The 17,891-nt window shown below is 39.4% G+C and overlaps 2 protein-coding genes across 6 annotated transcripts in view; one reads left to right on the top strand and one right to left on the bottom strand.

Moving 5' to 3' along the window:
• Dscam3 (Down syndrome cell adhesion molecule 3) overlaps window positions 1-17,891 on the bottom strand; it is a 319,922-nt gene that overhangs the window by 63,686 nt on the left and 238,345 nt on the right. The gene's annotated exons all lie outside the window — the stretch shown is intronic.
• The window catches only part of Corin (corin serine peptidase), a 114,427-nt gene that overhangs the window by 91,086 nt on the left and 5,450 nt on the right, over window positions 1-17,891 (top strand). Inside the window, exons 13-16 of the mRNA XM_089727913.1 lie at window positions 14,674-14,854; window positions 15,141-15,294; window positions 16,372-16,495; window positions 17,097-17,245. Coding sequence (XP_089584039.1) covers window positions 14,674-14,854; window positions 15,141-15,294; window positions 16,372-16,495; window positions 17,097-17,245 — 608 coding nt within the window. The remainder of the gene's footprint in view (window positions 1-14,673; window positions 14,855-15,140; window positions 15,295-16,371; window positions 16,496-17,096; window positions 17,246-17,891) is intronic.

Raw genomic sequence — 17,891 nt, 5'->3', positions numbered from 1 at the left:
CAGAGTATAAGCTCATAAATACCACAATTATGATGCCACTACCGATCTTGAGGCAAACGAAATCTCAACTCTATTCTATAGGTTTTAAGATTGTTTCACGTCTAGGTTAACGTATTTACGGTCTTCCTGTGGTTCTAATTATTATGCAATTTTATTTAAGCCGTTCTTAGCTTTATATTTCCTTTATCTAATCTCTGGTAGTCTCAAGGGGCATTTCCACATCACCGGTTTGCTAGGCGAACTCACGGAGCTCAGCCTGAAAGAGCTTGCTAACACCATACCTAGCATCCCACTGAGAAGATCTAGGGAGAAACTCACTGGGTTGTGGGTAAGGTTGCAACATTGAACTCTTCCTCGCACTCGGTGAGATTGACGAGAACTGTGACTGATGCTTGGAGTGCCTAAAAGCATCAAGAGTGGATCGTGAGGTTACGAGCTTAGGACTACAGGTTGTGCGTTGCCGTAGTTTGAGACAAGCATATGATAGAATTAGGGGAGTTTGTTTATTTTTTTTTATTGCTTAGATGGGCACTTTTTTTATTCACGGCAGAAATAGGCAGGGTGGTGCGGACTCACAAGAGGTCCTACCACCAGTAATTATGCAAATTATAATTTTGCGGATTCGATTTTTATTACACGATGTTATTCCTTCACTGTGGAAGTCAATCGTGAACATATGTTGAGTACGTATTTCATTAGTAAAATTGGCACCCGCTTGGGATTTGAACACCGGTGCATCGCTCACCACGAATACACTGGACGTCTTATCTTTTTAGGCCACGACGACTTCATCTTCAGGTTTTGTGCAAGATTACATCCGAAAGCTTGGAATAGATAATACCTATGATACATATAGACACATAACATCACCAACCAGTAAAAAGGCACCCAGTTATTATTACCTTAATCACAACCTGTATCCCGCGGGTGAAGTTTCCCCGGCTAACTAATTTAATATGAAATGAAAAGCTAAAATTTTACTAAAACTCTAATTATTTTGATTTACGATTTTCCTTACATTTGATTTATGTTCGATTCTTGGAATTTTGATTTTCTAACTTTGACGTGCGTATGAACAAATTTCTATTTTTGCTGTTTCTGCTGTTGATCGGAGGACGATCTAACAGTACATCTGATATTAGCTGGTGGCCGAAGCCATTAGGATATCATGTCGCGAATTCCACCATCCATCTTGAGACATGAGTCTTTTTTTATATTTGTAACGACTGTACCAAAATTATAATTTTTTATTTTTTTTATTGCATAGATGTCAGGACGAGCTCACAGCTCACCTGGTGTTAAGTGGTTACCGGAGCCCATAGACATTTATAAAGTAAATGCCGTCACCCACCTGGAGACATGAGTTTTAAGTTCTCAGTATAGTTACAACGACTGCCCCGCCCTTCAAACCGAAACGCATTACTGCTTCACGGCAGAAATAGGTAGGGCGGTGGTACCTACCCGTGTGGACTCACAAGAGGTCCTACCACCAGTATTAATGAATGCTTCACGGTATAAATGGGCCGGCTTATCGTACACATGCTTACTACATATGCATTAAAAAGAACCATTAGAGAGCTATATAAAATGATAAATAATCTTCTCCTACTCCGCGATCAGGCATAACAAACATATTTTTTTTGTCAATATCCAATTGTACAATATAAATCTCTTTTATAAGCCTCAGCATTGTTTTGATTCCTTTAACAGAGCTCTCGCGTTTGTTTCGAAGTTTTGTTTTTAATAAAACAAACGCTCAAAGCTGTGCACACCGAAGTTTCTACATTGTAACCGCTAAACAAAACAATGAATTCTAAGCCGCTATATTATAATTTGATTTTCTGAGAATTCACAACAAGTTCAGATAATTGCGGTGTAATGTTGCCTGCGTCTAGCAATGAATTTACAGTGAAATTAATTGTTTTTGTCTCGTGTGTATTTTTCGTGTTTATTAGCATATTCGTAGAATTGTGTACAATGAGGTTAATAATAAGGCTCGCATTAAGCCGTTGAAATGTATTTATCACGATACATTTACTGAAACTTCGGTAGGCAGCGGTGGCTCTGCCCCTGGCATTGCTGAAGTCCATGGTCGTCGGTAACCACTCACCATCAGGTGGACCGTATTCTCGCCTGACTACAAGGGCAATAAAAAAAAGGCATGTAAAATTAATGAAACAGAATGAAATAAAAACACTAATATCATTCAAAACAATTATGTAATATAGTGTTCTATGAGATTTCACAAAAGTAGTCTTGGGGATGACGATTCTTTACGACAAAGATCCGATCATGAAATCTACCTAAATAGTATTTTTATAATAAACCTCGGCAACACTGCGTTATCTGTGGGCATTCGGTTAAATAAAGTGACTGACCAAAATATTCAACTAAACAGAAATTCTATGTAAAGTTAAGAGAAAATTTAATACTGTTTTGATTTAATAGAAAAGCCGTTTGGTCCATTAGTAAAACTTTCCACGTTTCTTGTTATCATTAAAAAATTTTTTTTTAATGCTTAGGTGGATGGACGAGCTCACGGCCCACCTGGTGTTAAGTGGTTACTGGAGCCCATAGACATCTACAACGTAAATGCGTCACACACCTTGAGATATAAGTTTTAAGGTCTCTGTATAGTTACAACGGCTGCCCCACCCTTCAAACCGAAACGCATTACTGCTTCACGGCAGAAATAGGCGGGGCGGTGGTACCTACCCGTGCGAACTCAGAAGACGTACTACCCACCAGTGATTACGCAAATTATAATTTTGCGGGTTTGATTTTTATTACACGATGTTATTCCTTCACCATGGAAGTCAATCGTGAACATTTGTTGAGTACGCATTTCATTAGAAAAGTTGGTAGGTACCCGCCTGCGGGATTCGAACACCGGTGCATAGCTACACACGAATGCACCGGACGTCTTATCCTCTAGGCCACGACGACTACAAATTAGTTTATTATTATAATTTAATTTTTCGACCGAGTTTCTTTGTTTGTCAAATAAAACTGACATATAAAGTTCTTGTAGGATTCACTTTTGGCTAGAGAAAAATACCCGAAAATCAACATTTGAAGGTGAACCCTACGTTTATTGTGCATTAACATCTTGCCATGTTAAGTGTCACATACATTTTTCAAGCAATTTATACTGTCGACTGTCGAGTATGTAGCGTGGTCGTCCAACTATTCACTTAAGATCTCCGAGGACAGAACACATTTATTATATACGCGAGCTCAAGGCAATTTCAAACAACAGAATGGAGGAGTCGAATTTCATTTATTTTTGTTCACTTTCGTCACTTTGCCAGTGTCAGGTAACGAGAATTATTCCTATTTGAAAGCCTCGTTCATAGATAGACGTATATTTGCGCTCATCAGATATCGAGGATTGGAGCTCATTAAAGACTTTTTTTTGGTCAGGAGGAAATCGCCGGACTTCCGCTCTCCACTGGGGATGGATGGCGGGGCATGTCGGAGTTGAATCGACTAAAACCTCCTGTAGCTCAACAACCAGTATCCAAACCTCGCATGAGACAGAACTCATGAAAAGGCAAAGGGGGGATAGTGAAGCGTATAGTGCGGAGCACATCTCTCCCATCACCCTCCCCGTCGGGACACCGGACTGGCGGTCGTCGGCACCACGACCACCAGTCCTCTCGGTCGGCAGGCTATCCGAAGCCCGCCCAGATGGCACCGGTTAGAATAGTCTATCCTACGGAATACCCCACTGGGTCAGAACCAGCGTGGGTCGAGGATAGCCGGCCATCCATCACCCGGATGCTCTTGCATAAAACGCGTGCAGAGCAGCTTGCACGTCGTCTTCTTAGGCCCCCTTCGCCGGTCGCCAGGCCGACATGTGAGGGAGACCCGAAACACTTAGAGGGCCAGGGCTTGGGCGAAATCCGCCTCCCTGGCCCCCGCTCGACGGCGACGGCCCTGTGCGTCTCTCACGCGCCCCGCCGCCTCCTTCTGCGAGATGGTGCACTCGCAGAAGTCGAGCATCGCCTTCCACGACTCATCGTCACCGAGCATCGATGCCACAACACTCGGCAACGACAAGTCGTTCCCTATTTTTGCGACGAGGACACGGCGCCACCCCTCCCATGCGGGGCAGGCGACGAGCGTGTGCTCTGCTGAGTCCAAGTCGCAACCACAATGGTGGCACTCTGCCGTCGGTTCGGCTCCGATCCGGTGCAGGAACTCACCGAAGCAACCATGCCCAGTGAGCACCTGCGTGAGCCGGAAAGTGAAGCGTCCTCTGTCACGATTCACCCAATCCACAAGGACCGGGCGAATTACCTCGACGGTCCTACGACCAGACGAAGGATCGGCCAGCCGCCTGGACCATGACTCCAGCACGGACCGCTGAGACTGGGCCCTCCGCGCTCTGACCACACTGGGGCTGGGACGTGCCACGCCCTGGGCACGAAGGTCAGCCCGCCACTGATAGTCAGCAGCGAGCGCCTCCGCCTCCAGGACCCAAGGCGGCGACCCAGCTAGTACACACGCCACCTCGAAAGAGATGGTGCGATAACCACGGATGACCCTGACCGCGATGGTGCGCTGCGGCCGTTGCAGCAGCTTCGCTACCCCCACGGCCAGGGACTGGCCCCACACGGGCGCCCCGTATAGGGCCATTGATCGCACCTCATTATAAAATGGTTTGCGGCAAAAATGATTTGTGAATGAACGCAGACGTTTCAGGCAATATTCTATCTCGGTATAGTTGATGTGATATTGAAAATTATGAAGGTATTTCAAACAAGTCTCAGAGGATTCGCCGTCGAATATATGGACATATTTTAACAGGCAAAGAGCCACATGCATAGTACCTAAACTCTTTACGATTACGAAATAACATAAAAAAAATATTGGTACGCATTCAATCTGAAACCTGCAATCTCTTTTATGATAGGTAGCTGACATCCTGGGGGTAACACGAAGGCTTTGTATTATTTTCATTTAATTCTCGGAGTAAAATGCAAATGTAAATTCGTTAATGAACCGAAATACTTAATATCATGATTACATATAATTATAGATTTTTAATAAGAAGTTTTGTAGGCCACTGGTGGTTTTTTTTTTGCTTAGTTGAATGGACGAGCTAACAGCCCACCTGGTGTTACATGGTTATTGGAGCCCATAGACATCTACAATGTAAATGCGCCACCCACCTTGAGATATAAGTTCTAAGATCTCAGTATAGTTACAACGGCTGCCCCACCCTTCAAACCGAAACGCATTACTGCTTCACGGCAGAAATAGGTAGGGTGGTGGTACCTACCCGCGCGGACTCACAAGAGGTCCTACCACCAGTAAAATTGGATTGATTGCGTTACATGCTGTGTTTCGACCCAAAAGAACGTATGAAAACTTGGAACAAAGAACTTCTGCAAGAGCCAGTCAACTCTTTTCAAAGAGCTCACATGCGCTTTTAAAAGTGTTTTTACTTGTTTAGAACTAGAATCAAACAGTTTATCGGATATTCGACATTTCTTGCTCTTATATCTTCTATCTATCTATCTTCTATCTTCTATATATATAAAAATGAATTGCTGTTCGTTAGTCTCGCTAAAACTCAAGAACGGCTGGACCGATTTCGCTAATTTTGGTCTTGAATTAATTTTTGGAAGTCCAGAGAAGTTTTAAAAGGTAGATAAATATGAAAATGCTCGGAATTAAATGAAAATAACAATTTTGTTTTTCCTTTGATGTGACCCCCGTCGGATGGACTCCTTTTGTTTGTTTTAAGTTTATTTTATACAAACGATTAGGTCTCTTATTTATCGTTTAAGGCACTACGAAGTCTGCCGGGTCAACTATAATTTATATTTTTTGTAGTTCCGTAACTATATTGTCTCACGTCCGTAATGTCCCGATCTCGTGTTATGTATGTATTTATGTATTTTTACGAACTTGTGGTAGTTATTTAGTAGTGGTGTGGTATTAAAATTTCATCCTACCTTAGCTTATTTTTTTGGGCTCAGTACTTTACTTGTCGGGAAGAAGTAATGTAAGGTCATCCGATCCTAATTTAGGATTTCCTGTGTTATGGGTCCAAAGACTGGTGGAATATTACAGTGGTGGTCGTACAATTAGAAACACTACCAAAAGTCCTTGACATTATGTAAGATACTTCACAGTACAACAATGTGTTCAACGATTTATCATTTATTAGAAAAACATTATAAATCCAACCACACAAGTGCAGTTTCAATATTTACATTACGGACAAACATTTAAATCAGTTTTAAGTTATGAACAATATTGGTCATCTAATTAAAAACAACAACAAAAAAGTCTAAAAAAACAATATTTTTAAAAGTATTAGTAATTAGTATTGTTATTTATGAAATAGTTACTTCCCAAAGTCTACCAATATTTAGTGGCGTATCCCTTATTTTCAATAACAATACTGTAATGACGTAGCATTGATTCAATCAATTTTATTATTTTTTCTAGGGGGATTGAATTCCATGATTCAACAAACCCTTCATATAGTTCGTTTTGACTGGTGTTACGTTTGTTTGAGACTTTCTTTTTAACTATATACCAGAGATATTCTATCGGGTTTAAATCCGGACTATTTGCTGGCCAGTCTAAAATGGATATACGCTGTACACCCGCTTATGATCTATAATTGTAAATTGACAATTATTTGCCTCGTTGACGCATCATGGCTTTCATTTTTGCCCGTTTTGAACAAAATAAAATTCAGACTAAATTTTGAATTGCCGCCAAATAATAAAAAAAAACAATAAAGAAATGTTATTCTGCAATTTCAAAAAAAGAATGCGCCATGGATGGTTTTTTAAAGTGTTTCTAATTAGGCGTCCAAGGGGCCGGTAACAGAAAATAAAGTGTTACATGTGTAAAACTCATTTTGTAATTAAAAGTAAGATATATTATGTTTTATATTTTACGCATTTAACGAGTATTTTATTTGACTGGCTATAGTATTGCATGATTTTTAATTATTTAATGTGTATAGTTTTTACGAACATTTGTCCGTTGATGTTATACTTTCTTTATTCATAAGAAGTGTTTCTAATTATACAACTGTACACCACTGTGCATAAAATTATAATCCATTGTAATACCTTTTTTTTAACGCTGGGAATTACGGATACCCGTTCGAAAGGGAGTAACTGACCGTGTATTTATTTTATTGTATATATATATTGTAAAACCTTACTTTACCATAATTTTTAAACAGATTTCTTAATTAAGAAGTTGATTCCAAAAACACCAAAAATACTAAATCACTCACAAAGGTATATTCAGTATTAATCCAATCTTCCCTCGATACTGCCAAAAAGGAACAAAAATCCTAAAAAAACTTTCATTACTGCGCCCAAAAATAGTGTCTTCATTTTTATAGAACAAGACTCGCATTTTATTTGGCCTCGTAAAAACATCATTCTGTATGAGAGATGGCAGCCATTGAATTAAATCGGGGAGACTTATGGCTCCTCGTTACAGGTAATAAGCCCACTGTGCAGTATTGTACAGGGGAATTTAAGCTTTACGTAACAAACAGAAGGATGAATTTTCTTTGAATTGTATTGATTTGATAACGCCTGTAGCATTTCGGTTTTAATAGAACATTCAATTTTAATTTTCTAATTAAGTTTTTGAATGAATGTTATTAGTCGATGTTTTATGACGTCATAGTACGAAATTGGATGGAGCGCTGAATTTTTTTTTTTTTCAATATGAAATTTCATAAATTATCGTGATTGTTACTTTTTTTTTTATTGCTTAGATGAGTGGACGAGCTCACAGCCCACCTGGTGTTAAGTGGTTACTGGAGCCCATAGACATCTACAACGTAAATGCGCCACACACCTTCAGATATAGTTCTAAGGTCTCAGTATTGTCACAACGGCTGCCCCACCCTTCAAACCGAAACGCATTACTGCTTCACGGCAGAAATAGGTGGGGCGGTGGTACCTACCCGTGCGGACTCACAAGAGGTCCTACCACCAGTAATTACGCAAATTATAATTTTGCGGGTTTGATTTTTATTACACGATGTTATTCCTTCACCGTGGAAGTCAATCGTGAACATTTGTTAAGTACGTATTATATTTCATTAGAATTTCATTAGAAAAAATTGGTACCCGCCTGCGGGATTCGAACACCGGTGCATCGCTCGATACAAATGCAGGACGTCTTATCCTTTAGGCCACGACGACTGTCGGTCACTGATCAGCTGGCGATCTTCAAGATACTTCAGGACCGATTGCAAAGCCTTGTACTTTAATGCAATCCCACCTAAAGGCGTCATAGAAAAGTGAGGAAAATTATAATCGTGTGAGATGGTCTACTAAATTTAAAATATAGGTACCGACAGAAAAAATTGCAGTCTTAGTGAGCTGTATAATCTATAAGGGTAGGTAACTTCATCCCCCAAGATTTTCTTAGGTGACGGTTATGGATATTGTCTTCCTCTATCAATCGTGTATTTAGTTTTTAATAGGCTTTCGCAAAAGCTTCAGTTTGCTTCAAAACACTTCCTTTCTTATATTTGAGTCGACTATTATCAAAGCCGGCAATGTCACTTTTGGAAAATTATTGGTAAATCAGAAAAACGAATTATTGACTTTGTATTCCATTGGTAGTCACAAAACTCTTCTGAACGACATCTTAGATAAATAACAGGTTAAGTATTAACCTTTATTTAATGCAGGTTTTGAACCGTATTCTTTGAAGGAGACGATTATATTCAAATCAATCTGTATTGACATATCAATAACCTTTTTTTGTCCAAATGCACAGATTGCCACCTTTGATAATAGACGACTCATTTATTTCCAATGTTCGAAGATGAATAAAGGAAGAGTTTTTTTACGAAATTATTAAATTACTTCCTGATATATAAATTGCGTTGTAGAATCTATCATTTAATGTGGCGTTAAACCATATTTTCTTATCTCCACGTCTGAATCTTAAGAGACGCGCGCTGTTCGATTACAATCTGTTCTTCATTAGTCGCGTGACGTCAGCGTAAACTTTTAATTATGTTTTTGTTGTACAGTGTAATATAATGCAGTGCAAGACATAAGATGTGACGATTATGCTCTAAAAATTAATAATAATTATAAGACGTGGTAGGTGTTTTGTAGGTACTAAAATTGTAACATTATTACTTATATAACATTATTATCAATAATAATTATAAGACGTGGTAGGTGTTTTGTAGGTACTAAAATTATAACGTCATTACAGCCGATGTAAAATACCAATGTCAATACTTCGTGAACTATAACAAAACTGCAGAACTGAAAGGGTTTGATGGTTTGGCTTTCTACGCATCAACAAGGTAATTTTATTTAGCTAAGAAAATTGAATTAGCCATATCCAGATCGACCCTTGATGTTTATATTCTCTGAACTAATTAATTAATTTAAAGACCCCTCAAATCATAGGATAGTTAATTGAAGGTCTTTACGAATGCATACCACTTTTAAAATAAAAAAAGAAACTCTTGTAGATGCTCATCACAGAATTTGTTTATCACTTTATACTTGCACGTTTTCATTGAACATATAATATGTATTATGTTGTCGCTATCGCTCGTGCCTTATCCTAAAAAATATTTGTTCAGATTAAAAGGGTTGATGTAAATTTTAATTTAGATTCTGACGACTTGAGGTGTAGTGAATAAACCAGTTGAACAAATTGTTGGGCGAAGCCTTTTCTTCTAATTACTCTTTGTTCTTAACCTGATTGTAATCTGAAATTTTTTGACTAACAACTTACTTTTTCACTGTTAACATTATTAAGATTTTTTTTTTTTATTTAACAAAATCTACATGTTTCACACAAATTAAGAAATATTTCCTGTCACTTTAATTGTATTTAAGTTATTGTTTTATGTATGTTTATTTATATGTATTTTTCATTTATTATGTTTTTTTTTAAAGCTTGTTTAAAAATCATGCTTTAATACCTTTTATATTGTACACTATTCCCCTCTTGTACATCGTATTTCTCTCTACTAATGGTTTGCTGGAAGAAAACTCATGAATGAGTTAAGCTCGCATGAATGAGTTAAGTTGTACATAGCATTTAGAATTTTTTTAAAATCTGTTCTAATTGTATTTTCTTTTTGTGTACAATAAGTATAAATAAAAATAAAAATAAATAAATAAATGTTTCGTCATAAATCGTCATTAAAAAAATCCAAATCTCGTGAGACAAAATATTACACACTCTAATGCCCGTATCTTTAGACGTTTCGTAAAATAGTCCTCCACTCTTAACTCATCCGATGATGCTCGAGAATTCCCTCCAAACTTACTCGAATTTGGTATTTTTAGTCGACCATTAGAATATTCCTCAACTGTCCTCGAGTGAGGTAATAATGATGAAAATTTGATCAAGCTAGCATCAAACCCATAGAGTTCTGTAGTCTATGGTCATTGTTTAATGTCAAAGTCAAGCTGCCGCCGTCTGTTTGACACTAGATGAACTTGTTTGATGTTTTGGTTGCTGAGTTATTCGTATATATGTGTGCGTGCGGTAAATCTGAAAGTGTATTATTTATTTTCTAACCTATCATTATTTTAGATTTCGGATCCGGCTTTGTATTTTTATTCGCCGCTTTTATGTGATTTTGGTTGCATCGTGTTGTTGAAGTGCTTTTCCACAACCACCAGTTTATTATTATATAAATAAAACTTATAATCGCATTGACTTTATTTATCAGGTAGTAAGCAAAATATGACTCTTATGTAGGTAAATAAAATAAAGAGTTTCAAATGTCTAACCTCGAACTATTTACTTTATTAATAAATATTATCAAACTTAAATTATCAAAATATGCGCGAATCATGCACAGATCCAGGCCATTGCACAACAATATCATATATTTCCATTTGCGGTCCACATACTATTTGGACATCGATAGAAAACCAGCCTTGAGGAACGTTCAAGGTACGTCGCGACGTACCTTAACTTGACGGATCGGTCACTTCACTCCGGTTAGGAAATTTTTCCAAGGACGTTTGAGTGGAGTTTATTTTTACGACTAATCATACCAAAACGCGCGTTGGAGGTTGAGTCGAGTCGAGTTAAGCTCGTGTAAACGACTAAAGATACGGGTGTAAGGCCTCACGGAATTAGATTGAAAGAAAGCGCTAAATTGATCATCCTTGTATCCGTAGATCGTGGGTTGAATTTTTTTGTTGGTAAAATCTATGGTAACGATTGACTCCATCTCCACAACACCAGCTTACACGCGTCTTTGAAATTAATAATATAATCCAAAAGTGATACTTTATTCCTTGATATACGAGATCAAAGTCTGGTAGATGGATTACTTAAGCCCACCTGCAGATCGTTGAGTCCCACATACCTCGCGCGCCCCCTAGGCGCGGGGACCTCGTAGGAGGTTCGGCCTCCGGCCCGAAAAAAAAAAAAAAAAAAAAACGGTGTCATCAACTTATTTTGCATTCCTACTGCCATTTCCCTTGCTTCTTTACACTCGCTTATAACTCTCAAATTATCAGCTAATTTGTGGATCTATTAATCATTATTTAAGCATATGGAAGTCGTCGTAGCGTAAAGGATAGCCGAAAGCGCCGTGTCCCGGTACGTTCGTATCAAGCAATGCGATTGTGCCGATGTTCAAATCCCGTATAACCAATGTTTACGAATACTTCCATGGCGAAGGCATAGCATCGTGTAACAATTATCAAGCCAGCAAAACTTATAATTTGCGTAATTACTGGTGGTAGGACGTCTTGTGATTCCCCGGGTGTAGGTACCACCACCCTGCCTATTTCTGCCGTGAAGCAGTAATGCGTTTCGGTTTGAAGGGTGGGGCAGCCATTGTAACTATACTTGAAACCTTAGAATTTATTTCAAGGTGGGTGGCGCATTTACGTTGTAGAAGATGACTATGGGCTCCGGTGACCACTCAACACCAGGTGCACCGTAAGCTCGTCTACCCAACAAAGCAATAAAATATAAAAATCTCTCCAATAGCGATTTGAAATGACTCCTGAGCCCGCTTGCCGGCTGTAACTTAAAGTTTTAAATAAAGTTTGTAATTAATGATTTGTCTTTATTTTTGACGGTTAGATCTACGGTGAAACTCGTCAGTAATTTTCACTTCAAATTTTACGAGTATACATGTTATGTATAAAATCTTAGTCGGTTCTGTTCGTACACTCGTGGTCTCCTCCACTTAAGCCTATTTTTCTTTGTGTAGTTACGTCAAAAAGAAAAGTGTCCGAGACAACCCTCATCAAAGGATACTTCATCTTTTAAGAATTTTTTAAATCTTCTTTTCTACTAAATCTATACATGCCGTATTTATGTTTCGGGGCCTCACTGAGAGGCGTACTAATTAAAATTTAATTTCAAAAGGAGATTACTTCGAGACGCAGATTAATTTTTTTATTTGCTCTCGTGCCGCGGTAATTCTTTTGGCTTCTCACGGAGAGAGTAACCTTTCTACTGCTCAGACAAAAAGTATTGTTAGATTAAAGAAAAGTTGAGCAAAAAAAAACATTTTTTCAGTGAGTTTTATTTATTGTTTATGTAACTTATGGTTGCTCTTTATTAGAATTTCGGTGACATTTGAGTTTTTCGTACAATTTACCCTTTCGACGCTTACGTCTTGTGAAAATACATAACACCTACATCTTTACTTTACTTCCTATCGGAGCGTGTAATTTCGTGGGAGAAATTTGGTGACTTTCTGACGGTATATAAAACAACTTGAGCCAGTAACCAATAATATTTTAAATAAATAGTGCGCGCGTCCCGGTCATACCTTAGGTGGGCATTAAAGCTCCTGAAGAAGGAGCTACTGTTGGAAGCCTCTATGGTGGCGGTGTGAACGCCCATGCGCCCACATCCTTTCGATGTGGAGGCCGCGGCCGAATGGTTCCGGTTTCGCATATGCGACGCCTCGATGCCCGGATTATCGGTGTGGCAGCAAGCTTCGTGCTCTGGGCGTGGCGCGTCTCTCCAAAAATGAGCCGCAGGCACGTGGGATTTACGGACCGTCAAGGTGGTTTACCCGATCTTTGATGACTGGGTGAATCGTTGCGGATGGTGCCTCACCTTCCGTCTGGTGCAGGTGCTGACCAGGCACGGATGCTTCGGGAAGTACCTGCACCGGATAGGGGCTGAGCCGACGACGAGGTGCCACCATTGTGGACACGATCTGGACACGGCGGAGCATACGCTCACTGTCTGCCCCGCTTGGAAGGAGCAGCGCCGTGTCCAGTGTGCTTAGTGCGAGTTTTTTAACGTTCTCGATAGCGTAAAAGTTACCTGAAATTTGTATTTAGCTGGAACAGTGCCTCTAGCCGCAAACATAGGCAAACGTTCCAACTCCATACAAATTTGACTTAACTTTTACGCTATCGAGAACGTTAAAAAACTCGCACTAAGCACACTGGTCGCAAAGATAGGACCGGATTTTTCCAAACCTTTACAGTTTTCGTGGTCACGAACGACCAACGGGTTATTCGTTGTGAATCAGAAATGTAAAAGTAGAAAAGCTAAACTACGTAAAAATAGTATTAGTTATGTGTACGTTTCGTCGAAACCAAAGAGCATACATATTAACGGCGTAAGTCTAAAGGAATTTGAAATGTAAACTTTATCCACTGCAATTGTGAGTTAGTCTTCTACGTGTTCGGAAATCGGCTGTATTCAGCCTGTAGTGCTTTCGAAGTAACTGATTGACTGTAGGAGATTTCGCGAACTCTGAATTCACTTTGTCTTTTGAAATATACAAATATTTATAATTGAGGCCGTCAGCGCAAAAGTGGCCTAAGCTTACCTGACCTTACTATAGTAAGTATGGAGAAAATGAAGTCTGAATTTACTTTTACACTGCCTCATAGGCAAAAACAAAACGCGCAAAAACAATGTTGACAAAGCCATCTGCTATCTATGTGCGAAACTAGGGATAGGCCGGCTTTCATAAATCATTAAAATTTATTATGTTTTAAATAAATTGCAATATAATAGAACCACGAATATGAAAAAATGTAGAATAGGCCACTTTTGTGCTGACGGCCTCAGTTGTGGTGTGGCAAATAAACGACAAAATAAAAAGACATTGTTTCAACATTACCAAAATATATTCCTCCTTCATTACCTTGGTGGAGTGCTTAGTTAAACTAATCATTGTAGCTGGCTCCGGATTTGATTGTGGTTAATATCTTAAGGAAAAACTAAAAAAATATCGGTTTTATTGATTCATGTATACATAGTTTTATTCTTAATCCAAGACAACCGTATAGTTATGTCTACCGTTTACTGGGTGAAATCAGAATAATAATGTTACGCGCCGGGGTTCGGGATAAATAAAAATTCTACCGAATTACAAGTTAACACTGTATTATAAAACACTTCACAAACGCTTTAAAACTCTCAATTCGGTAGTTTCGGTTACTGACGAATTGCGTACCATCTCTGCAACGCTTTTACAGTCGAGATAAATTCCCTAGAATCGTCGAGAATATTCCACAAAAGTCTAGTATTGTGTGTTTCCGCTATCTGACAATAGATGGCGTTGTACTTCTCGAGCGTTCTAGGTGCTAATAGATCCTTCGATATTCGTTCGACTATTCGGCGATAGATGGCGTTACTCTTACCGGCGTAAAAATAATATTATGTTGCTTTTATTTTGATCAACAGAATGTGGCAAGCGTCGTACGGTCGGGGGTGGAACCAAACGCATAGTAGGAGGAGTAGAAGCCTCTCCTGGAGACTGGCCCTTTCTGGCCGCGATTCTCGGAGGGCCGGAGGAGGTTTTCTACTGTGCTGGTGTACTCATTGCTGATCAGTGGATACTTACTGCCTCTCATTGCGTTGGCAAGTAAGTATTGATAATAGGGCAAGCTGTACAAAATTTGACACTAGACCATTACAAAACTATCACTGAAAATATTTTTTAGGATCTTCTTGAGTATTGAGTTGTTCTTCTTTTAATGAGGCTTAATCAATTTAATCAAGGGCATTCAACTCAACCCATCAGTTGGATTGTCTGCTTATCTGTAAACGTACAACTAAAAAAAAAAGCAATCTTACTAAATGTTTTTGAATATTATATCACGGTAACATAACGAATTCGATCATGATATTTACATATTTTAATATTCCAGTCACTCAGACGTGAATGGATGGACCATCCAGCTGGGTATAACTAGACGACGCTCTCATGCCTACTACGGTCAGAAGGTGAAGGTGCGTCGGGTGGTGCCACATCCGCAGTACAACGTCGGGGTCGCTCATGATAACGACATTGCACTGTTTCAGGTGAGACTTGGCGGTCGAGTGTACCGAGGTGTCGAGGTGTATTGAGGTGTACTGTTAAAACTGAGACCTTAGAACTCATATGGCGGCATTTACGTTGTAGATGTCTATGGGTTTCGGTAACCACTTAACACCAGGTGGGCCGTGAGCACGTCCACCCAGCTAAACAAAACGAAACAAAAACATATTGTTGTCCAAAGTTATGCTCTCGTAGTTGCGATGTCCGGTTTTGCTATTTGACGATAGATGGCATTACTCGTACTGGCATAATAGCTTAGCCACTTAGGCCAGCAAAGGAGCTCATGGCTGAAGATAAAACTGCTTGTAAGGCCATATATATCTAGGTTAGCCTGAATGCCACTCACGTCAAAGTCTCAATTACAAAGGCAATATGCCTTTATCACTCTTCTTTCCGGCACTTGCATAACTAGGACTTACATGTCTTGTTGTATCGAATAGACGAACTCAACGGCTTACCTCGATTATCAATCACTGCTGAAGTCGTCGTGACCTAAAGGATAAGACGTCCGATGCATTAATATCTAGCGATGCACCGGTGTTTGAATCCCGCAGGCGGATACCAATTTCTCTAATTAAATACGTAGGTACTTAACAAATGTTCACGATTGACTTCCACGGTGAAAGAATAACATTGTGTAATAAAAACCAAACCCGCAAAATTATAATTTACTGGTCGTAGGACCTTTTTTTGTTGTTGCTAGATGGGTCGACGAGCTCACAGCCCACCTGGTGTTAAGTGGTTACTGGAGCCCATTAGACATCTACGACGTAAATGCGCCACTCACCTTGAGATATAAGTTCGATATGTCTTATTAGATCACGACGACATCAAATGGTGCTCTAAGGCTGTTTTCATATACTTGCAATGCATATTATCCTAACATTAAATTTAAACGATCTGTTATTACATATTTAACTTTTATTCATATCCCGCCTGCGGGATTCGAACACCGGTGCATCGCTCAACACGACTGCACCGGACGTCTTATCCTTTAGGCCACAACGACCTATATTACTTAATTATGTTGATTGTATGTGGCAATGGTTCACATGGTTCAGTTGGCGGTGAGGGTGCGCTACCACGAGCAGCTGTCGCCGGTGTGCCTGCCGCCCGCCGACCGGCCGCTGCCCGCCGGCACGCTCTGCACCGTCATCGGGTGGGGGAAACGAGACGATAAGGACAGTGAGTGGAACTTTTAATTCAGTCGGTATTATTCCGGTCAATTGTATTGAAAATGTAATGATTTGATGAAGATGTTTTTATTAAAATTTGCCGTAACAGTTCCATTGGTAGATTCACAGAACTAGTAGGTGAGCTTACTAACTCTAACTTGGTGACATTCCTAATACTATAATAGCTCTAGCAAAAGCAGTGCTTCGCGGACCGGTCATCGTTCGAGTAAATTAACCCATAAACACAGCCCACTGAGTTTCTCGCCGGATCTTCTCAGTGGATCGCGTTTCCGATCCGGTGGTAGACTATAGCCAAGGCGGCTATGGCGGCATATCCAAGCAGCGGTTCATTGCCTAGAAAAAAATTCATACCTCGACTATAGAATGTGTTGTCAGAACGATCGGGAAATGCCATGGAAGATTTCAGACTTATATAGTACGTAGCCAGAACAATAACTAGAAAGACATTATAAATAATATAGCTGACTTCTGCTCCAGTATTGAGCTGTACGATAAAAGGCAATCATCTCAAACGATTTTCTCAAAACTTTCCAATGGACTTGTTGGTAAAAAGGCAAAACTTTTTGGCACTTAATTCGATTCTATTGCAGTGTCGGAATACGAGCCGGCAGTTAATGAAGTGGAAGTGCCCGTGCTGCATCGCGACCTCTGTAACCAGTGGCTAGAGCATCGGGACCTCAACGTCACCGAGGGGATGATCTGCGCCGGGTACCCGGAGGGAGGAAAAGATGCTTGTCAGGTATAAAACAGCTCGAGATCGTCCAGTGGCGCCGCTATACCATCTGAGGCTTGCAAATTCATTCGATGGGGCCGCAATGAAAACAGTCACGTTATATTAATTTCATTGGGGCAGAATTCTTTATCGTGCGTTCTGCTTGCGGGCTGAAGATCTAGACTGAATCAAGCGTCACAATAAAAAACACCTTTTTTCGGTAATTTTAGAGGACCTTCCCGTCATCTTGGGGATTCGAAACTTTTATCCATCGTTTCAGCTTGGCGTCAATTTTGAATGGATTTTATAGTAGTAGTTTTTATATTTATAAGAAATAATAATTTAATGAAATAATTGTTTAACTATTATTCCAGAAATTTATCTGCAATATCAACTTTATTCATATATTTAATTAGTTAACTCTAACTAAAAAGATATAGTTAAATGAACTTCGTTCTAATCGAAAAAAGGACTTCCTTCTTTTTTCAATAAATCACTGCAGTGTTAACTCGATTTTTTCTAATATTGTCTGCAATTATCCAATAATTTATTTTTTAATAATTTTTACTAAATTTTGTTAAAAATTCTACTTAGGCTTAAGGCTAGTTAGGCACCGGTCTAGTGACCTCATCGGAGATTTTGACATTTTGATATTGCGCCCATAGATTTTATC

This window comes from Bombyx mandarina, chromosome 05, assembly GCF_030267445.1.
Source record: "Bombyx mandarina strain Sakado chromosome 05, ASM3026744v2".
In the NCBI taxonomy this organism is placed as follows: Eukaryota; Metazoa; Arthropoda; class Insecta; order Lepidoptera; family Bombycidae; genus Bombyx; species Bombyx mandarina.
Note: the sequence above shows the minus strand (reverse complement) of the source record. Positions and strands in the feature narration are given on the sequence as shown.